The 23,828-nt window shown below is 45.0% G+C and overlaps 1 protein-coding gene across 1 annotated transcript in view; it reads right to left on the bottom strand.

Moving 5' to 3' along the window:
• DSCAM (DS cell adhesion molecule) overlaps positions 1–23,828 on the bottom strand; it is an 823,896-nt gene that overhangs the window by 139,472 nt on the left and 660,596 nt on the right. Inside the window, exons 12-15 of the mRNA XM_043875189.1 lie at positions 15,453–15,649; positions 13,602–13,698; positions 12,726–12,854; positions 3,865–4,032 (exon numbers count right to left, since the gene is read on the bottom strand). Of these exons, the coding sequence (XP_043731124.1) occupies positions 3,865–4,032; positions 12,726–12,854; positions 13,602–13,698; positions 15,453–15,649 (591 nt within the window). The remainder of the gene's footprint in view (positions 1–3,864; positions 4,033–12,725; positions 12,855–13,601; positions 13,699–15,452; positions 15,650–23,828) is intronic.

Here is a 23,828-nt window from a genome sequence, read left to right as displayed (position 1 = left end):
GGTGTCCTAGACTTGGGCACTGGCATGCATGCTAAGTTGATTCAGTTGTGTCCGACTCTTTGTGGCCCTATGAACTGGAGCCCGCCAAGCTCCTCTGTCCATGGGATTCTCCAGGTAAGGATACTGGAGTGGGTTGCTATGTCCTCCTCCAGGAGATCTTCCCCATCTGAAGATTGAACCTGCGTCTCTCGTGTCTAACCCATGTCTCTTGTGTCTCCTGGATTGGCAGGCAGATTCTTTACCACTAACGCCACATTGGAAGCCCTTGGGTATTGCATAGCCATAAAAAACGAGCAGGTCTATGGCTTCTAGAAGCTTCCATCTGGGGATTCTCACTGCTTAAGTGATGACCTTATTTCTTCAGGGAAAGACGGCCATAGGGCTGGAAAAGATTGCCTTGAGATGGCTGCAGCTCCCGAAAGAGGTGCCTGGGACAAGCCCCGTCACTCCAAGCAGAGCTGGAGAAGGAGACTTTGATCAGGAGAGCTGCCCTCCTTTCTACATGAGTCACACGTAAGAAAATGGCTGTGTGATTCCAGATATACAAACCTATGCAGCAAGACAAGGCAAGTTCTGGTTTGCAGCTTTTCTTTGCTCATGCCTGACAATCCAGCGCATTCTCCCTTAACTAGTCTGAAGAGTGAATGATGAGTTGTGGGGCTGCCTGGTGAAACCCCAGCTGTCAGCCCAGGAGCCAAAGCAGAGGGGGGTGGGGTGCTCTGTGTCGATCTGTCTGCAGAGATGCCTGGGAATGGGCTGCACACAGGTGACCGGTGACCAGGAGCGGCTGTTTACCTGACCTCCTGGGCAGGAGAGAGAAGCGCTGCCATGGCAACGGCCAGCTGCAGGGAGATCACAGAGGAAACGGCAGAGAAAAAGCCACCGCGCCTGCATCGGTCATGGTGATGGGGAAAATGGTGCAAAATGCACCACTGGAAACCATCCCTGCCTTGAGAAGGCTGTGGAGGTGGGCAGAGTCAGAAAAGTGGCTCAAAGGAAGGAGAAGGCTCAGCCCTGACCCAAAGCTTTCTTTCTGGGGGCAGCTTATTCTCCCTAAATCCTCAGCATGATGAAATTTCAGGAAGTGAGTGTGTTGTTTACATCAATATTTAAATAAGATTCTATTTTTGCAGGAGCTTATTAACACTCATTTCCTACTTATTTCAGAACCATGCAAAGTACTTTCAGAAATTAGGGTTTTTTCCAATTACCCAACATGTTTGTGGTGAGGAGTAGAAAGACATCATTAAGTGAATCTTGCAGATGAGAAATCACACAGAGAGAATTTCCAAGCATTAGAAGTGGCTTGCCCTCAGACTGAAGCACAAAGCTATCCTATCTCTCACCCTTGAAAATGATTTTTCAAGAACTGATGTATCCAGAGTTGGAAAATGGATATGTAGGTGCAGTTCAGGAAAAACAATAAATGTGAACCTATTTCCTTGAGGACAATGTTGACTATGCATAACAAAGGAGTTAGATTTTGGCATTTGCTTTCATCCAGCAATCCTACTTCTTTGGAATTTAACATAAAACATATTGTTGGAAGTGGCAAAAGATATATCACAGGATATATCAAATGATGCTCATCACAGTAGAGTTTATGATAATGAAAACTTGAAGAGAAATGCAAATCAAAACTACAATGAGATGTCACTTCATACCAGTCAGAATGGCCTCAAAATGTCTACAAATAATAAATGTTGGAGAGGGTGTGGAGTAAAGGGAACCCTCCTACACTGTGGGTGGGAATGTAAGTTGATGCAGACACTATGGAAAGCAGCAGGGCTGTCTCTTACAAAACTAGAGAATAGAGTTGCCATGTGATCCAGAATCCTCACTCCTGGGAATATATCTGGAAAAGATTAAAACTCTAATTTGAAAAGATACATGTGCCCCAATGTCCATAGCAGCACTGTTTACAATAGCCAAGACATGGAAGCAACCTACATGTCCATCAACAGAAGAATGGATAAAGAAGATGTGGTACATGTACAAATGGAATATTACTCAGCCACGAAAAAGAGCAAAATAATGCCATTTACAGCAACATGGATGGACCTAGAGATTATGATACCAAGTGAAGTAAGTCAGACAAAAACAGGTATTGCTTATATGTGGAATCTAAAAATGATACAGATAAATTTATTTACCAAACAGAAACAGGCTCACAGACATAGGAAAAAACAATTACAAAAAGGGAGAGAGGAGGAGAGGTAAATTATGAGGTTATGTTATGGGGTTAACAGATACATACTACTATCTGTAAAATAGCCAAGCAATAAAGATCTACTGTATAGCACAGGAAACCATTCTCAATATCTTGTCATAAATTATAATGGAAAGGAATATGTATGTATATATGTGTATATATGCCTATATATAGCTGAATCAATTTGCTATTCACTTGAAATCGGCACAACATTGTAAACAAGCTATACTTCAATAAAGAAAATAACTGACATACCTAATATGGGATTTATTAAAGAAATGGTGGAAGGCAGGATTACAAACTTTAGGAAGTCTTTAAGAGATATAGATAAGTGATGTCTATTCAAAGTGCAATTAGTGAGGGTAACAGAGAAGTGAGCCTTCATCAGTGGCTCACTGGTAAAGAACCCATTTGCAATGCAGGAGACACTGTTTTGATCCCTGGGTTGGGAAGATCCCCTAGAGAAGGAAATGGCAACCCACTCCAGTATTCTTGCCTGGGAAACCCCATAGACAGAGGAGGCTGGCAGGCTACAGTCCATGGGGTCTCAAAGAGTCGCACAGTACTTAGCAACTAAACAAAAACAAGAGAAAAGTAAGGAACAGAGTCAAGAACAACTGCAGTTGAAAGATTCAGCGACCTCTTGTGGAAGCGTCACCATTTGGAGATGATCCCCTTAATCTTGGAGACGGAGAACGAAGGTCTGAGGCCAAGCTTCCACCTTCCCTGCAGCAGTTGGGGGTAGCTGATGAGCTTTGAGTGGGGGCAGGAAAAGAAAATCTAGGTTTGGGGTTGGATACTCTTTTGCACTGCCCGCCCCCCCAAAGATGAACCAGGCTGTGGTTCTTTCCCTTTCCTTATGCAGAAAAGCCCTAGGGCAGCTAGCTTGTTCCTCTTCTGTAGGAGGCAGGTTGCAGGTGGAGTCCACTGCCCAATTGCCTAGTCCTCTGCAAACAGGTTATTGCCAACCCAGGGGACCACGAGCAAACTTCTGTATTGAAGGTTGTGTGTCTGTGTGTGTCTATGTCTGTGTGGGTGAGTGTGCACGCATGCATGTGTGATGAATAATTTAGTGTGTGATATCCATGTATCCATCAGTAACTCTAGGTGGTAGGATTGTGTGCACTGTTTTGTCTTCAAAATGCCTATCTCAATCTTCGACATTTTCAACATGAAATACTTTGTCATAGGAAAAAACAGCAATGCCATTGATGATGGAAATATTGTTGTTTCCAGTCAATAAAATTATCTGTACCACCTTCCCCCTAGTCCCCAAACAGAGAATATTCTAGCTGTTTTCTAGTTAAGTGATCCTTCTTCCCCTGACTGCACTGGGACTTGGGCAAGACAGGCTCCTGGCTCTCCTGTCAACCAGGATTCCACGCATCCAGACAAAAGGGCTGTAAGAACAGCGTGGTTCTTTAAATCTCACCAGATCATTAGCCTTATATGTCTTTCTTTTAAGTCCTGGGTGTGAGAACCTTGACCTGAGTCCTATTTGAAGAACAGTGCCTTCAAAGTAGGCAGAGAGTGCTGTCTGTGTTTTTGATGGGCGTGGAGCTACAGAAAGTGCTCATCACGGCTGTGACTTTGCATTAACCATCTGAGCCCCACCAGCCCGCTCCCAGAGGCCCCCTGCCCATCAGACGTACCTGCCTCGTCCGCGGTGATGGACAGCTCGTTGCTAGGCTCACTCTTGCCAATCCGGTTCTTGGCGTACATGCGGATGCTGTAGGTGGAGGAAGGGTGGATGTCAATGATGGTGGCCGAGTTCAGCTGAGGGGAAACGTCTTTGGTTCTCTGAGCAGAATCCCAGGAGTCTTTTGGGTTTTGTTTTTCAAAAAAGAAGAGATAGAGACATGAGTTTTTTCCCTCTGCCTTTGAAAGTTCACAAGTAGGAATTTTTAAAAAAAGAAAGAAGGAAAGAAAAAAAGTTACAACTCAAACTGAATTCTCAATGCAATGCTGCCAGTATTCTGGCGGGCTAGCCATCAGAGGGGATGCAAAACTAAACATTCAACACCCACATTGTGGGGTACAAGGCTGTGGGCAGCTGGTTTCAGGGAGTTTTGTCCGAGGCAACACAACAGACTCCCTGGCAGAAATCAGAGAGGAAAACAGAAGTGAGGGAAGCTTATGCCAATAAAGTGAAAGACAGCTACTTCCAAGCACTCATGGTACAAGATGATTTAAAAAAAAAATATATATATATATATATATGGTTTGAGTAGCCCTCCACCCAAAAAAAAAAATCCCTAGTTCTTAAAAGTATTTGAAAACCAGCAAAGCCTTTAGCTGTGTCAGACCCCTTGTTCTCCAAAAGGAGGGTGGTAAAAATGAAATACATAAAAACTAATCTCAGTCTCCCCCATAAGCACTGGTCATTAAGTACACTTCTAAGTTCTAAGTTTTGAAATCATTTTTGTCTCCAATCCTTAACTGTAGGAATTATTTTCAACCACAGCTAATTTTAAAGACAGGGCATGCCTTCTACAAAGAGTTGTCATTGAATCCATGATGGTGTGTACCTGCTGGCTCTTGGGCTTCAACCAACGAATGAGCACATCAATGAATATTTCTTATTTCAGAAAGAGTTTGAACAGGTGCTGACTGGGATTGGGAGGGGTCAAGAGATGATAGTGGTTGTGGAAATACCAAGATCCCCCTGAGATGGTGGCAGTGAGAACGCATGCATGCTCTCACAGCCCCCTGCCCATCCCAGGATCCTCTTGCATTTGCTCTGCTGAGCTCATCAGACATAAGAATTTCACCTAGAATCTGAGTTTCCTGCTGGTTTCTAAGCCCCATGAGGGCATGGACCATGCTGGCCATGTTTAATGCTGTAGGCCCAGTGCTCCCACATAGCCTGGCAGATAATAAATGCATATTTCCTAGATGAATAATACATGGCAAATAGACCTCTGCATCCTGGGAATGACCTCACGCCCTTTTCCACATCAATGATGGCCATGGAAGTTCCAAGGGCTTCTCTGACCAAAGATCACTGCGAGTGGAAGAGATTTCCTGGACTTGTAGGAGGAATATGTGGCTTCAAGTCTTCCTCTGAGGGCTCTTACAGGGAATGGAGTGTATAGAAACTAGCTATTGGTATTTCCAGAAAGCAACAGTACCTTCTGAGTCCAAATGATTGAAGGGAGAAGGGCATGACAGAAAAAGAGAAGACACACTATTGATACGTATAAAATAGATAACTAATGAAAATCTACTGTATAGCACAGGGAACTCTACTCAATGCTCTATGGTGACCTAAATGGAAAGAAAATCCAATGACAAACCTAAACAGTGTGTTAAAAAGCAATCACTTTGCCAACAGAGGTCCACACAGTCAAGGCTTGTGTGAGAGCTGGACTGTAAGGAAGGCAGAACATTGAAGAATTGATACTTTTGAACTGTGGTGCTGGAGAAGACTCTCGAGAGTCCCTTGGACTGCAAGGAGGTCAAACCAGTCAATCTTAAAGGAAATCAACCCTCAGTACTCTTTGGAAGAACTGATGCTGAAGCTGAAGCTCCAATACTCTGGCCACCTGATGAGAAGAGCTGGCTCATTGGAAAAGACCCCGAAGATGGGAAAGATTGAAGGCAGAAGAAGAGGGTGACTGAGGATAAGATGGTTGGATGGCACTACCGAGGCAATGGACATGAACTTGGGTAAACTCTGGGAGAATGTGAGGAATAAGAAGCCTGGTGTGCTGCAGTCCATGGGGTTGTGAAGAGTCAGACATGGCTTGGCGACTGAACAACAATATGTACACATACAGCTCATTCACTTTGCTATATAGCAGAAGCTAACACAACATTGTAAAACAACTATACTCCAATAAAAATTAGTTTAAAAAGAGAAGATGCTGCAAAATAACAAATGATAGAAGAACGGAAGTATGGGATTCAGTAGAGGACAAGTGATGGGAAGGAAGTTCATGCCAACAGAATGATGTATGAGTAGGAGCCTTATCCCACAAAAAGAAAGTCAGGCCTTCTGGAGAAGATAATTAGGACGACAGGGAGGAACTCCAGGCACTGCATGGTGCAGAGGCAGTTGCTAACCAGCCCCAGGAGGAAGCTGACACCTGTAGGGTCTGACGGTTCTTCCCAGGTCGTTATGGAGCCTTCTGGAACTGACATGGCCATGGGAACGTGCCATACCCCCTGAGGCGTGTCTAGGAGATGGCTGAGAGCTTGCAGGGATATAGTGACTGCCCGTCTCCTTCTTCTGCCAAGGAAATCATGTGAATAGCCCCTGGGGAGTCACCAAGATGGGGGGCTCAGACAGGAACTGCATGGTCCTTGGAGAAGGGGTGGTATCTTTAGCTTCTTTCTTGCAATGATTAGACTTTGAAAGAAAAAGGTGATGTCAGTGATCACAACTCTTAGACTATGGTTCAAAACACTACAGGGTGGGCTTTTCAGCTAAAGATCAAGAGGATGAGAAAGAGAAAGACGTGTGTTACCCTGAAGGATTTTAAAGACTGAATGAAGAAGAGGAAAGTCTAGTGAAATTCCCAAAAACACTCTAGTATGTGATATGACTCCCAAACAGGGCGTGGCTACCCAGGAGAGGAGCTGAGAAAGGGGCCAAAAATGCCACTTCTGATCTCAGATTCCGAAGTGCACACGGACTGGTCATGGGTTATAAACAAAGTGTGCTTGAGAATACCACACTGAGCATTAAAAACAGACCCCAGGGAAATTCTGACACTTGAGGATGGAACTGCAAATTGAAATACAAATAAAACTAGCAAGAACACATGATAGACAAAGATACTTCTTAGGAGGAATATGTCACGAGCAGAAAGGCATGCCTAGAGATGGAGTTGGAGGATGCAAGTATGGATGGGAGATTTGGGGTAAGGACATGAGCAGGAAGAGCAGGGTGAAGAATGAAATGCTTGTGAGGACTGATTACAGGTCTTGCCCAATGGAGGAAGGGGAGGGTGGTTTCTAGACTCCCAAGTACATGTAGCATTGAGGAGATTGTATAAGTCATACAAAGATGGTTTGTAAGGTGTCTGTTTACTGAGATGTGGGTTGGCTAAAGGGACCTGTAGGAGATGCTGAGGCTCCCAGCACAAGTAAGAGTGGAGAGTTGCTGCTTCTGGGGTCCAAGGGGGTCAAAGGGAGGATCTGTACTTCTGGGGTGTAGACAGGACTGAAACCTCAGAACAGGGCCCCTAATGGAAGCTGTACACAGAGAACAGTCTCTGTGGGAACTTTCTGCACTGTTCTCTAGGTCTGCCATTGGGCAGGAGAAGGAGAAGGGGGTGACAGAGGATGAGATGGTTGTATAGCATCACCGACCCAATGGACAGGAGTCTGAGCAAACTCTGGGAGATGGTGAAGGACAGGGAAGCCTGCCATGCTGCAGTCCTTGGGGTCACAAAGAGTCAGACACAACTTAGCGACTGAACAACAACAACCCAACAACTCTGAAGTCAGAGGGAAGTGGAGTCTGCATGGTGTGGACCACGGGGCTCAGCCTCAGAGAGAAGAGCAGATGCCGGGTTTGGGCAGAAGTCAAGGTGGTGGGCTGAGAAAAGCTGGAAGCAAGGTGAACTCAGGTTTCGGAGCAGCGTCTTCTCACTGGGTGCCCTGCTAGACATTTTACAAGGGTGACTTCTGCAGTCCTCATATTTATGGGCACATTGGAAACAACTCAAAGCTTTCTGACAACTGCACTTTCATATCCATGCAGTCAGAATCTCTGGGGGTGGTACTTTTAAAAAAATTTGTGCTTTAAAAAATACCTCTCTCTCTCTGGGAGGTTGTAGCATGTGAGAGCCACAAGGGCACCTCTGAGATTCATGGTGCTATTCCTACCAGGGAGAAAAACAAGCCTCAGAGAGGGTAGGCAACCTGGTCTGGTTAACAGAGCAAATAAGTGGTGAAACTGGGTAATGAACCATCTGACATTAAAACTGGCATCCATATAGAACCTCATGTGGTTAGAACCACATGAGGCTCCATCCATGACTTAGCATCAGGCATTTAATTGTTTAAACAGTTAGTAATTGCTTCTTGGCATGAAAGCTATAACAAACCTAGACAGTGTATTGAAAAGCAAAGATATCACCTTGCCAACAAAGGTCTGTGTAGTCAAGGCTATGGTCTTTCCAGTGGTCATGTACAGTTGTGAAAACTGGCTGGTAAAGAAGGCAGAGGGCCACAGAATTGATGCCTTCAAACTGTGGTGCTGGAGAAGACTCTTGAGAGTCCCTTGAACTGCAAGGAAATCCAACCAGTCAATCTTAAAGGAAATCAGCCCTGGATACTCATTGGAAGGACTGATGCTGAAGCTGAAGCTCCAATATTTTGGTTACATGATGTGAACAGCCAACTCATTGGAAAAAACCCTGATGCTGGAAAAAATTGAGGGCAGAAGTAAAAGGGGGCATCAGAGTATGAAATGGCTGGATGGCATCACTGATGCAATGAACATGAACTTGGGCAAACTCCAGGAGATGGTGAGGGAAAGAGGCCTGGCGTGCTGCAGCCCATGGGATCAGGAAGAGCTGGACACCACTGAGGGACTGACCAACAGCTCTCTGGGTCATTCTGCTGCACAGATAGAGTCTGGACAGACTGCATTTTCGATTGGATTCTGACAACATCCTCATGAAGCGGGGATTTTTATTTTCATTGTGAAGGTCAAGAAGCTCAGACCCTGTCGTTGAGGTGTTGAGAAGTGAGGCTGGGATTTGACCCCATTGTGTTATCCCCAAGTTCTAGGCCAGCTTCCTGCAGCATGGGACCTTCAGAAGGTCTCTGTTGGATATCTGATGAGACTTGATTTCAATTTTCTAGGAATCTGATGGAAGTCTCACGTGCTTAGAGGAAGACTTCTGATGAGCTTCTTACTTGGCACGTGCTTGTTGATGAGTCCAGCTTGAAGGGGATATGACCTGAGTCAGGAGGACAGCAGATCATCAGGGACAAATGTTAGGCAGTGAACTTCATTTGGAGAAGAACTGTTAGAGGCTTGAATAAGTGAGGGTGATCCAAAGTCTGAGAGGCAAAATTATGCAAAAGGTAGAAAATGAAGACGTGGCTCGGAGGACGAGACCTATGGTGTTGGGCGAGAGAAGGAAAGATCAGCATCTGATGAAGCCACTTCTGCTCTGTCTTCTCCTTGGACAAGAGCCCTTGTGTGAAAGGAGGGGGGGACTAAGGCACTAACCCGGGAAGTGACTTGTGAGGCCTCGGGGGGAAGGCACCCAAGAGGGGATGTGGGAACATGGCAGGCTGCCCTACAAGAAGGAAGCAGACACAGTAGGCTGCAGGCTGATGGGCTGGGCTTGCACACGGGGCAAGATGCTGGAAGGGGATGGAAAGGGGATCTCGGTGTCCACCTGGAGGAGAAGCAGTGGCCACTAGGAGCTCCCAGTATGTGGCAGCCATGGAAACCAGCAGGACGCAGCCTACATGAAGAAAGTCAAAGGTTCCAAACGAGGGAGGTGATGGCTCCTTTGTGCCTGGGCCCAGTCAGATGACCCCAGGGGTGCTGCCACGGGGCCTGAGCGGAGCTGAAGGGCCAGGTGATGGTCCGAGGAGGAACACGCAAAGGGACTTGGGATATTTTATTTTTCTTGGCAAATGGAAAAACTAAGGCATGTCATCTGTTTTCAAACCATGCAAGGGAGGTCATTTGATCAAAGAGTTTAGGGGTGGGAATTCAATCCACAGCAACGTCATAAAAATGTCAGAAGCTCTCATTAAGAAACTTAATGGAATGCCATTAACAATAACAAAAACATGTGTTTATGGAACTAAATAGTTGATCCTGAAATTATACATGGGAAGCTAAGAAAACACTGGAAGGGAAAAGTTGCAAGGGTAGGCTAGCCTTACCAAATATTAAGACATAAAGCCTCTATGATTAAAACAGTCTGGTACTGCTGCATTAATACATAGGTAAACCAATGGAATAGAAAAGTCCAGAAATAGACTCAATTACATATGGAAGGGGGCAGCAAAAGATGAGGTGGTTGGATGGCATCAACGACTCAATGGACTTGAGTTTGAACAAACTCTGAGAAGATACTGAAAGACAGGGTAGATTGGCGTGCTGCAGTCCATCAGTCACAAAGAGGTGGACACAACTGTGTGACTGAACAACAACATATGAAAACTTAGTATGTGATAAAGGCAGCATCTGAAATCACTGGACCAAGGTGGATTTTTAATAAATGATGTTGGGGCAACAGAAGACCCATTTTTGGAAAAGAGAAAATCAGATCCATCTCTCCCAGTGTACACAAGAGTAGACTCCAAATGGACTGGAGATCTCAATTTAGAAAAGGGAGGGAAAGAAACACAAAACAATAGGAGAAAACAGGCTGATTTATTTTATAACCAGAGTGCAGAGAATGATTTTTCTAACTTCAGTCAAAACCCAGATGCAATAAAAGAAAATATTGATAAATTAAAAAAGACACACAGACACACAGTTAAATATGAGTTCACACATCTTCCAGGCAAGGAAAGGAGAGAGACTGCAGGAGGACATGAAAGGGAGGCATGGGCTTAAGTGTGGACCTAGGATGCATCCCTGTGGAGGTCAAATGAGGAGTGGGGTCTAAGCAGCAGGTGGGAGTAACCATAGTCATTATGTGGTCCAGGGATGGGAGGGCAGCCTTTGAGGGACCCTTGTCACAGGTGATGCTGTGGTTGCCCATTTCACAGAGGAGGATGGCAGCGGGGGTGGTTACAGCTGGTTAGAGATATGGCCAGACACACGCTGAACCCAAACTCCCTTGAGGAATCACTGGATCATCACGAGCACCTGTAAATGACCGATCCCCTGAAGACAGGGAGGTGGGTAGCTGCTCCCCTGACTGGCTTTGCGGGCACTGGCTCCCAGACCTGCAGTCCTTCTATTAGTGCCGACCTGCGAGGCTGGTGGCGGGGGGGGTGGTGGGGAGGTCTGTCCGTCTCTCTGTAGACTCTACAGAGCATCCCCACTGTGTGTGTGCTGCTGCCGAGTTTTCATTCTTGCCCTCAGTTTCCAGGCTGTTCTCTGCAAGAACATGCCCGCCTCACCTAAGAAACTTCAAGACCCAGATCTCAGAACTTCTCCATCTTTGGTTCCATCCTGACCTTATTTCTTTGGAACGAAGGCAGGGCCTCCTCTCTGCCCTTGGCCCTGGGCAAGCCCGTTGGTCCTGATTTCTGAAAGATCCCTGCTGGGGTCAGCACTGCCCTCAGCTTGCTCACCGGCCGCCCTCTACCTCCATCTCCTGCATGGGATCTGTTATGTTTCCAGGGGACAGTGTGACCACGGCCACTATGCTCCTCTCAGGAGGCTTCCTCAGGGTCCATGGAAGCAGCACCTCACTTCCAGGTCTCTGGCTGTGGCTCAGGGGACCAAGCTGGTCACCATACCTCTTCTGACATCTTTTCTTATGCGTCTCTAACCCAGGACTTCTAGCCATCCTCAAGCACTATTGCTATGACTTCTATCCTTGGTTTGATGCAAGCTGTTTTCATCCTCAGTAATTCCTTTCCTTAACCCCCACCCTTAGCCTTTTTCTGGACTCACTTCCTCATCCAGTCTCGCACTTTCCCCTACCCTGCCCCTTGCCTGCTCCTAGAGAAACATTTCTGCCCACCTGATCTGCCTTTCCACATGCCACCAGCTTAACTTTTTGCTCATGAGATAAATGTGTCATGACAGTGTGCTGTGAAATGACGCACGGCACCCAGAAAGTGAGAAACGAGGCCACTTTCCCGGACTGTGAGACTATCAAACCCTCGAGAGCTGATGCTGCTCTAATTCCTCATGTCTTTGTGTCCAAGTCCAGACCTGGAGCCACAGTGGTGGTACCCTGCCCTCGGCCTGATGGGTCCTAATGTTCAAAGTGGCCCTGTCATTGTTGCTTTAAGATGATTAACTGGTGTGCCTGATGTGGTCCTGACAGCTGGTCTGTTTTATTTCTGGGCTCCTGGTGAGCCAGCCACTTGCCCAGAGGAAGCACAGGAGTGCTTGGCTGCATCTGTACCACCAGCCTGTCCCTGCACATCCAGGAGGTCCCTGCAGGGTCAGTGCTGTCTCAGCAACACGTGGCCCTCTGCACAAACCACCACGGCTCAGCTCAGCCCACGGACACTGAACGCAGCCAGGGCTCAGGGATGTGGACACGAGGGAAGCAGAGGGAAGATGGGAAGGTGGGAAAAATAATGCCGGTGGCCGGGTTGGGTTGGCAGCAGCCTGTGAACCCTTTGGTGGTGACAGGGCCAAAGTGACCCATGGGGAGGGAGCAGGATTGAGGTCCTGCTTGTTTAAGGAGAAAAGGAGCAGGGCTGACCCAACAAAGAGACCTCAACACAAAATCACTCCCACCAAAGGAAATGGGGGTGGGTGTCCTTCACGCAAGGAAAGAGAATGGCAAAAAGAGCTCCCTCTGAGTTTCCCAGAGTCCAGGTTGTGCTTACAATGAAAGGCAAGCAATAAAAGAGCTTCTGGAAGTGGAAGGACAGCTGGAGGAAATGAAGGACTTACCTGATTTATTTTTGCATTCAATGTCATAGCCCGTGATGGGGCTGTTCCCGTCAAAGCCCATGGTCCACCTGAGGGTGATGGTGCGCGCCTTCACGTCTTTGATCTCAATTTCAGGAGGATCTGGGGGCTCTGTGTGGTCAACCGAAAACCTGGGTTAGTTTGAACATCGTTCAGCCCTAAGATGCTAGTGAAAATGCCGAGTGACTCACAAAAGCTTTGTCAGCATTCAACACGGCAGACTTTTTTTTTTTTTAAACCTGGAAGTATTTTTTTTCCTAATTGCATTTTAGGATGGAACAATTTCACTTTTCCAAATTTGCCAATTTTCATAGCACTTATAAAGCTGGACCAGACCTGAGGATTTACATGTCACTCTTCTGGTCTGGCTTGGGATCTATTAATTCGGAAACTATTTTGGCCCCAAATATGAAACTTTCATTCAGATCATCTAGTTGTTTAGCCACTCAATCGTGTCTGACTCTTTGCAACCCCATGGACTGTAGCCCACCAGGCTCCTCTGTCCATTGGATTTCCCAGGCAAGAATACTGGAGTGAGTTGCCATTTCCCTCCTCCAGGGGCAGAACATCTAGTAAGGATTCCTAAATTTGAACAAAAAAGGTACACGGTCTGGGCCACCCAGTCAGCTGACCCAGCTCCTTTATGGACTTTGCTCCCTCTGTTTTGGGGCTGCACCTTGGTATAAACGTGAGATCTGCAAAATGAAGCTTTAGCACCAACTTTGTTCAGATTCAACACCTTCTGAGGACTTGGAAGTGTGATGTGTCAAGCTGAGGCCACCCGGGCACCCGAGCCTGGGCACACACCTAGTGTCCTGACACGGGTGAGTTTCTCCCCCTAGGTTCTGTCCATCCTACCTTGCACTGTGAGCTGAATTATTCCACGGTCCTCCCCGTAAGAATTGATAGCGTGACAGGAGAAGAAGCCAGAATCTTCTCTTACCGTTGGCAAAATCTATGTGTAAAGCAGAGAGAAATCCATCTTACCCAGAGGAATGCAGAGAGAGAACAACTCAAAGGGCTCTTGGTTATAAAAACCTCTCCACTCTCACTCTCCTCCCAGCCCCAAATACACACATAAACACACACACACACACAAGGACACACAAAACTGAGAACAAATTATTTCAGCACAATTGTAAATGTGCAGATGGATAGATTCATGTCAGCTGCCAGCTCATTAAATTGGATGTGAAATTTATGTAGGATGTCAGGTTCAGGTTGACATATATTCCACATACTCCCACTTTTTAAAATAAATCTCATAGTGGATTCTTTTTTTTAAGTTGAGAAAAATGTTTTTATTAAATGCCTTCTTTACATTATTGATACATGTATGTTTGTCTCTAAAAGACAATGATGAGCCTCAGCCATCAATTTCCAAAATATTCACAAGTCAGTAGAGCCCAACCTGATGGAAGTTTCTCTGTATCATTTGCAGAGTGTCCATCAGACCATAATGTACTATGTTTGTAAATATTTAAACAGTGTCATTGGGAGGAGTTTTGGTTAAATCTCATAGTGGATTTTTAAAACAGACAGAGCAATCCTGCCTAAACAAAACAGATCTATAAACATTGCAATAAAGGTTTGGTCTCCCAGGACTCCAGGATTGGGCCTAAGAGTGAATCAATATCCACGTTTCAAACACAGGGCTTTTTTTTTTTTTAATTTTTTCTCATGTGTGTCTTAGAGCATCATTTCTCCCCCATATTAAAAGAATCACTCAGCTAACTACCAGCAGTGCTAAAAATTCTGAGACTGCAATACTTTTTTATTCTGGGTTTTCCCCCAAGAAGCAAAATATTTTCCTTGTAATATTTTTGTGGCAGAGTCCTTCTGACTTTTTCTTCAGGAAGTTAAAAAAATGTGCACAGTACAGGCTGTCATTTCTCCAAAATTACCTGTCATTAAAAGATGCTGTTTCTCCAGATATAGAGAATAGACTTATGGACATGGGGAGAGGGGAGGAGAGGGTGAGATGTATGGAGAGAGTAACATGGAAACTTACATTACCATGTGTAAAATAGATAGCCAATGGGAATTTGCTGTATGTCTCAGGAAACTCACACAGGGGTTCTGTATCAATCTGGGGGTGGGGGGAATGGGGAGGGATATGGGAGGGAGGTTCAAAAGAGAGGGGATATATGTATACCTATGGCTGATTCATGTTGAGGTTTGACAGAAAACAACAAAATTTTGTAAAGTAATTACCCTTTAAAAAAAATGCCATTTCTGTCCTATTATTATTATTACAGTTTGTTTCCCTGCCATGTTGGCAATAATTTTACTCTTAACCACATGTAGGATAAAGCACTATTTTTGCAGGCTACTCTGGAATCCCTTTATATAAAAGTAGATAGTGTTTCATATATGTTTCTTTTCTTTGAGATTTTTTTTTTGACATGGACCATTTTAAAGCCTTTATTGAATTTGTTTTCTGTTTTGTTCTTCTTATTAAAAAGTTGTTTGGTTTCTTGGCTGCGAGGCATGTGGGATCTTAGGCTTCCGATCCAACCAGGGATTGAACCAGCACCCCCCGCATTGCACTGGGAAGGCTAAGTCACTGAATCACCAAGGAAGTCCCGTTGTAACTGTTTCAAAAGGTGATTTGTGGCTTTCTCCCACATGCACTCATTTAAGTGAAAGGACAGGATTAGTCTGCCTGTGAAGGTGGGTGCTCATCTGTCCTGTTTGCCACGCTCTTACCTGCAGAGTAGAAATCACCTCCTCCCCCACCTCCTTGGTGGACACGAGATAACGGGCCATTTCAGGGTTAATGATCCGGTCCTCTTTCTCCCAGCGGACTATGATGGGCTTCTCACCATGGGCCGTGCAGCTCATTTCCTTCTTTTGACCCTGAGTGGCCAGGGTGGTGTTTGGGTAGGATGTAATCATCGCAGGAACTGAAAATCCAAAAATGACACAGCTTATTCGGCAAAGCAGGGTTCACGGTTTCCCCACCATAACACATGGCTCAATTGCATTTGAGATGTTTCCTGGATATGTATTGGCTGAGCAATAATCATGATCAAAAGAGTTGGAAGGGTGGCAGAAAAATGAAACTGGACTCAATGAGCCCCAAGCAGAAATTGCTGTGTGGTTTCCTATTTGTGTGTGTGTGGGGGGGGTGGGGGTGGGCGGGAATTACTCTCTTTCAATCCCTATGGAAAGTAAATTTATGTCCCCTAAAACACACAAGAAAATGATGTGACTTACTTATTAGATAGGAAAAGGGGATTCCATTGAGAATTATACTCTTCCTTCCATAATCATCTACATTTCCAACTATCCTTGTCAACTATGGGAATTTCTGAAACCTTGTTAGTCATCTGATTGGCTAACCAATCCTTGAAGTCACCTCTTGGCATCCCTGACCCACAGTTCTGGAGACCTCAAAACCAGACTTCTCCCAAAGTTTATAGCAGGGAATCCCATCTCAATGTATTGAGAAAATGGGAAACTTTATTTGCGAAACTTGTCAAGTTCCCTCCCTCCATCTCAAAATTCCTCTTGATGAAAGTGAAAGAGGAGAGTGAAAAAGTTGTCTTAAAACCCAACATTCTAAAAACTAAGATCATGGCATCTGATCCCATCACTTCATGGTAAATAGATGAGGAATCAATGGAAACAGTGACAGACTTCACTTCCTTGGGCTCCAAAATCACTGCAGACGGTGACTGCAGCCATGAAATTAAAAGACACTTGCTCCTTGGAAAAAAAGCTATGACTAAACTAGACAGCATGTTAAAAATTAGAGACATTACTTTGCCATCATAGTCCATCTAGTCAAAGTTATGGTTTTTCCAGTAGTTATATATGGATATGAGAGTTGAACCATGAAGAAAGCTGAGTACCAAGGAAATGATGCTTTCGAACTGCAGTGTTGGAGAAGACTTGTGAGAATCCTTTGAACTGCAAGGAGATCAAACCAGTCAATCTTACCAGAAATCAGTCCTGAATATTCATTGGAAGGACTGATGATGATGCTGACGCTCCAGTACTTTGGCCACCTGATGTGAAGAACTGACTCATTGGAAAAGATCCTGATGCTGGGAAAGATTGGAGGCAGGAGGAGAAGGGGACAACAGAGGATGAGATGGTTTGATGGCATCACCTACTTGATGGACACGAGTTTAAGCAAGCTTTGGGAGTTGGTGATGGACAGGGAGGCCTGGCATGATGCAGTCCTTGGGGTCACAAAGAATCGGACACTGAGTGACTGAACTAGTGTGTTGGGGAAGACTCCTGAGAGTCCCTTGGACAGCAAGGAGATTAAACCAGTCAACCCTAAAGGAACTCAACCCAGAATATTCATTGGAAGGATTGATTCTGAAGCTGAAGCTCCAATACTTTGGCTACCTAGTTGGAAGACTCATTGGAAAGGCCTTCAACTATGGGAAGATCGAAGGCAAAATGAGAAGGGGGAAGTAGAGGATGAGATGTTGATAGCATCACTGACTCAAAGGACGTGAGTTTGTGCAAACTCCAGGAGATAGTGAAGACAGGGAATCCTGGCGTGCTGCAGTCCGTGGGGTGGCAGAGTCGGACATGACTTAGTCACTGAACAATTAGTGTGGAAATGGGCCTGAGGAATCCAGTAAAAGCAAACACAAACACACTCTAGAAGGAGGTACCCTGCATCCAGGCCCATTGGGATTCTCCCAGATGAAGCTCTGCTAACATCAGCTCACAAAACAAAAATAGCAAAACACGTGAGAAAACAGTCTACCCTCATGGAGAATCAGGCCCCCAAAGGCTTCAGATGCTAGAATTACAAGATACAGGCCTTGAAATAATAATGCACAAAATGTTTAAAGATATTTTCAAAACATGAGAAAGGAACAAGAAGATATGAAAAACAGGAAGATTTGAAAAAGAACTAAAACAAATTTATATTTTTCATCCACTTTTTACCTAGTTTTCCCAGTCACGGGAGTAACGGCTCTCCCTCATTTGTAAGGTCAAGCTCATGCTGTGTTCTTTGTCACCCACCTCCGGGCCCTCCAGCACCTCTCACTGGACACGTGACCACAGAAACGCTGTGCCTTCTCCTGAGACTGGCGCATGCCAGGGCACGTCCTCCCTGCAGCCAGCTAGAGTGGTTTGAGATGCATAGCAAGCCAGAGATCTACCAGTTCCTTCGTAGCCTGGACCCCACGGAAGACCCCACGCTGTGACGTTCTCTATAGTCAGAAGGCATATGGCAGAGATACCACATGTGGAGTGGAAAGACTGGGAATGGGGCAAAAGAAGCACCATGAGGCCCACATTGTAAAGAAAGCTGCCCACAGTCATGGTGAGATTCCTCTGCCTGAGCATCTGAGAAGCAGCAGAACTGCTCCACCATCCCCAAACTTTGGTCCTGATCCCTCCTTCCCTCTCACCTTTTTAAGATGATTTTTAATTTTATTAACCAATATACTGAGGTACAATAACCATACCACAAAATTCACTTGCTTCAAGTGTATAATTCAGTGGATTTTAGTATTGCCTTCCCTTTCTAGGGTCATCATCGTGCATGCTCCATTGTGTCTGATCTCTTTGTTACTCCATGTACCGTAGCCCACCAGGCTCCTCTGTCCACGGGATTGTCAAGACAAGAGTACTGGAGTGGGTTGCCATTTCCTTACCCAGGAAATCTTCCTGACCCAGGGATCCAACTCATCTCTCTTGCATCTCCAGTACTGCAGGCAGATTCTTTACCCAGTGATTACTACAGGCTAGGTGGTTTATAACAGAAATACACTTTTTCACAGTTATGGAGGCTAATTCACAATTATGGTGATGTCAGAACCATATTACTTGGAATAAAAACTATGACAAACCTAGACAGCATATTAAAATGTAGAGACATCACTTTGCTGACAAAGGTCCGTATAGTCAAGGTCATATTTTTCCAGTAGTCATATATGGATGTGAGAGTTGGACCATAAAGGAGGCTAAGCACCAAAGAATTGATGCTTTCAAAATTGTGGTGCTGGGGAAAACTCTTGCGAATCCCTTGAACAGCAAAGAGATCAAACCAGTCAATCCAGAAGAAACTGACCCTGAATATTCATTGGAAGGACTGATGCCAAAGCTGAAGCTCCAATACTTTGGCCACCTGATACAAAGGGCTGACTCACTGGAAACGACTCTGATGCTGGGAAAGATTGAGGGCAGGAGGAGAAGGGGGCGACAGAGGAGGAGATGGTTGGATGGCATCACCGACTCAGTGGACATGAGTCTGAGCAAACTCCGGGAGGCTGTAAAGGACAGGGAAGCCTGGTGTGCTGCAGCCTATGGTGTCACAAAGAGTCAGACACCACTTAGGGACCGAACAAACAACATGCACTCAACATCTCTTCATAAGCATCCTGACGGTCTTCTTTCAAAAACTATGTAAGAAAGGAAGGCGATGCTGTCATACTGAGGGAGCTTGGGGGCGGCTGTTGACACTGCCAGCAGGTTGACCGCTTTTGGAAGGATGTCCTCAGCAGTGGGTTCCAGCTCCTTGGGATGAACTCGAGAATGCTCACTAATGCGGGTCAGGTCATTGTTTCTGGTGAAAAATGCTTTTCCCTGAGAATGGCGAACTCCATATTTGGATATGTTGTAAAACTACTTATAAATCTGAAACAGTTGACTTTTTCTTTAAAAAAAAAAATATGTTCTAAGGAGGCAAATTATGTGAGAGTCTCGATGCTTTCTTCTGCTTCTATAATCGCTTCAGCTTTTAATGATAGGAATTGTGTTTCTATAGTAAGATTCACTGGATAAAACTGAGAGCCAAAAATATGGAAGAAAATTAGAAAGCTATTAATAATTAAAGTATCCAAGAACAGGCAAGCTTCTGTTATGTCTAGCCCACAGTGGACAGCTCATTGCTGAGGAAGACTTTTAGGTGACAAAATATTCATTTTCATTTGGATGTATATTTACATTTAGGTATATTATGAGATTTTTTTTTTTAATTTTGTTTTTGTTTTTTATTGAATGAAAGATTCTTTAAATTCTATAGCACTTTACAATTTTCAAAACTTTCACACACATGATTCCATATGATCCCATAATAACTCTTATTATAACTCTACCCCTGTCTTGCCCCTCCCCCTTTCCTCTCCCCACTAGTTTGTTCTCTGTATCTGTGAGTCTGTTTCTCTTCTGTTTTGGTCACTACTTTGTTGCATTCTTAGATTCCACATATAACTGATATCGAGTATTTGTCTTTGTTTGACTTATTTCACTTAGCATAATGCCTTCCAAGTCCATCCATATTGCTGCAAATGGCAAATTTTCATTATTTTTCTGGCTGAGTAGGATTCCATTATATATATATATATACCATATCTTTTTTTATCTACCCATCTGTTGGTGGACATTTAGGTTGCTTCCATACCCTGTTGTAAATAGCACTGCTATGAAGATTGGGTGCATGTATCTTTTTGAATTAGTGCTTTTGTTTTTTTCAGATCTCTACCCAAGAGTGGAATTGCTGGGTGAGTTTAAAACAGGCATTTGGAGTCCTGGGTGGGCTTGTCCGGGATCTCAGGCAGACAGTGGGTTAATGTGGAACGGACTTACAGGGGCACTGTGGGACTTAGAAGTTAATGAGTCAGCTCGTGTCTGTGTCTGTAGAGGTTACACATCAGGGTTTGGTTTACTGTTTTATTGGCTGCCTGGATTCAATAAAGAAGTAGTGAAAACGTTGATAGTGAGGACTAGATGTCTGAGGCCATTGCATTGTCCAGCATCCTAAATAATGAGAAATGATTCTTCTATTAATAGTATGAAACGTGAAAGTGTTTAGTCGCTCAGTCGTGTCCAGCTCTTTGCAACCCCACAGACTGTAGACCCACCAGTCTCCTCTGTCCTTGGAATTCTCTAACCAAGAATATTGGAATGGGTTGCCATTCCCTTCTCCAGAGAATCTTTCTGACCCAGGGATCGAACCTGGGTCTCCTGCATTGCAGGCGGATTCTTTCCTGTCTGAGCCGTTGGGGAAGCCCAGAAACAATTGAACAATTGGAGTGTGGCCCCCTGGTCCCTCCTGCAGAGAGCCAGTTCCTACAGCCCCCTTTGTTGAGCACAGAGAAGAGAGACTCCAGTGGCAGAGCTGTGTTCTGGAAATTAATCCACAGTAATGCCTCCCAGTGTGGCCGGCTGCTAAAGGCCACACAGAGGATTTCTCAGTGTATGCTATTTGCTAAATAAGAAAAACAAACAAACAAAGAAATGTGTCACATGGCAGGGTATGAAAAAATACAGATTTCTTGTGAAGACACCTTGAGTGTGATCACTTCTCGAATCTGGGGTATTTTACCACTCTCAGTACTTTATATTTCAATGAGAGTGAATCAATTCTGGAATAAGGGTTTCTGTCCGACCTCATGAGCTGCTACACAGGGAGCAAATGCATTCAGAAGGCTGGAGTCTGCCTGGAATGTAATTTCCTATCCTTTTGAAAGCTCCAACTAGAGGAACACATTAGTGGTCTCCGAGAAAATGCCGCTGTGCTCAGAGCGCTTGCTTGTTGTCTGCCCTTTCCTTTTCTTACTAATGAAAAGCTTTATTGCTTTCTACATGGGAGAAGTACCTCGACTAAACCCTGGCCCTCCGGTGTACGATTTGTCCATCTTACCCTGCAAAAAAAAGCTTCTCTTTTTACTCATATTTCTCCTTCAGAGGAACACCCCCACCAAAATGGGTATTTTAGTTCTGGTTCATGGTCAGAAATGGTCTGACGAGCCCTTGTTCTGTCTCACCCAAGTATTCTCAGCCCTTTAAAGAGACTGATCATTTCACATCTCTTTGCAATGCTAATGTTTGAAGGCGCGACCTATTCGCTCATCACAGTCACCAGTGCTGAGAGATGACAGCACATCAGTGGAGCAGGGCCCTCTGCAAGGGGCTCTGAAGCATGACGAATGGATGGGGTAACAGGGCTGAGAACCAAGGGAGCCCCGGCAGCCCTGCTAGTGGGAGAGAAGGAAGCCAAGACCAAGAGGGCTTTGTTCAAAGATCGCACGCCCTGTGCTTCTCCTGCAAAATTACCCATTAAAGAGACTGCTGTTGTACTTCTTTATATACCAGTTTATAAATTTCCTTCATTAACCACAATATCGCCTACCAGCACCTTAATGTTCAGCAGATCTGTATTCTTCCTGTTTAGGGTAAGCTCATCTGACCTACTTCCTTGCAACGCAAACAGACAGTGGTACAGTGGAGCTGCTGCTACTGCCAGGGAGAGCTGAGCCTGCACATGGAGATCAGCTCTGTGGTCCAGGGATGTTGTCTACTTAGTCTGAAATTGGCAGATTTACACCGGTGAAACTGACAAACTGACAACGCTAGAAACTGGGGCCTTCTTCTCTTCCTCCTCTCCCAGTGGCTAGTTGTTTGAAAATTAAGAATTTACCAGAACACTACATAGGAGGGTGTGCCACTATATGAATGATTTCAAAGGGTGTCCGCATCTTTCCAGAAGCACTGAGAAGGTGTGAGCTTACCTCAGAGCAATAATCAAACGTGGGCTTACCAGGTGGTGCCAGGGGTAATGAATCTGCCTATGGAGGCAGGAGATGCAGAAGATGTAGTTTGATCCCTGGGGTGGGAAGATCCCCTGGAGGAGGGCATGGTAATCCACTCCAGTATTCTTGCCTGGAGAATCCCATGGACAGAGGAGCCTGGTGGGCTATAGTCCAAGGGGTTGCGAACAGTTGGACACAACTGGGTGACTGAGCACAATAACCAACCTTATTTGTAACAGTTGTTGTTGATGTTCAGTCACTCAGTTGTGTCTGACCCTTTGTGACCCCATGTACTGCAGCGTACCAGGCTTCCCTGTTCTTCACTAACTCCCAGAGTTTGCTCAAACTCAGGTCCATTGAGCTAATGATGCCATCCAACCATCTCATCCTCTGTTGCACCCTTCTCCTCCTGCCTTCAATCTTTCCCAGCATCAGGGTCTTTTCCAATGAGTTGGCTATTCCCATCAGGTGGCCAAAGTATTGGAGCTTCAACTTCAGCATCAGTCTTTCCAATGAATATTCAAGGTTGATTTCCTTTAGGATTGACTAGTTTGATCTCCTTGCTGTCCAAGGGACTCTCAAGAGTCTTCTCCAGGACCACAGTTTGAAAGCATCAGTTCTTCAGTGTTTAGCTTTCTTTACGGTCCAACTCTCACATCCATACATGACTACTCAAATATGAACAGCACATCACTGCATGTTTGGACAGGAATTCAATAATAAACTGACATACACATTGATTTTTCAACACAAGAATATATAGAAAAATAAAAATTATATTAATAAATCACTGATACAAAAGATTATTTCTCAAACTTAACTCTTCTGTTTTCATGACTCTACCAGTAATATAAAACCGGTCCTAATACAGCTTTATTTCTTTTTTCCTTCTTTAGCTCAGCTGAAGACACTGAAAAAGAAACAAAAGGAAATACCAAGTGTCCTGGATAAGCCCCAAGTAGACAACAAAACTGTCAAGATCATCTGGTTCAATCCCTTCATTTTACAGAGGAAAAGAAAACCAGAGAAGCAGAATGGGAGTCAAAGGCCCAGATGCAAGAGTCAACCTGAATCTGACTTTCACGTTGTTGTTGAGTCACTAGGTTATGTCTGACTGTCTTACAATCCCATGGACTGCAGCCCACCAGGCTCCTCTGTCCATGGGATTTCCCAGGTAAGAATACTGGAGTGGGTTGCCATGACCTCCTCCAGGCAATCTTCCCTACCCAGGGATCAAACCTGAATTTCCTGCATCTCCTGCATTGGCAGGGGGATTTTTACCTCTGAGCCACCTGGGAAGCTTCTGACTTTCAGAAGTCCTGTTCTAAAAGCATCATTGTCACAGATAATGACTCCCATAGAGGCAGCCAATCTTCCCGGACACCCATGACCTCCCATATCTGACCTGCAACCTGGGAAGTCCCTCAATCCCTCCATGTGGTCAGAACAGAGGTGCAGAGGAGGGTGTGGGGTCAAGAACAAGGCAGCAAGGCTTCCCCAACCTGAGGCAGGAACACTAGGGTCTCCAGGTGGGAGTTCTGGGGAGGGAGAGACTCTGAGACATGAACACATT

Source organism: Cervus elaphus, chromosome 19 (assembly GCF_910594005.1).
Source record: "Cervus elaphus chromosome 19, mCerEla1.1, whole genome shotgun sequence".
NCBI classification, from domain to species: Eukaryota; Metazoa; Chordata; class Mammalia; order Artiodactyla; family Cervidae; genus Cervus; species Cervus elaphus.
This window is presented reverse-complemented; position numbering and strand designations above follow the sequence as displayed.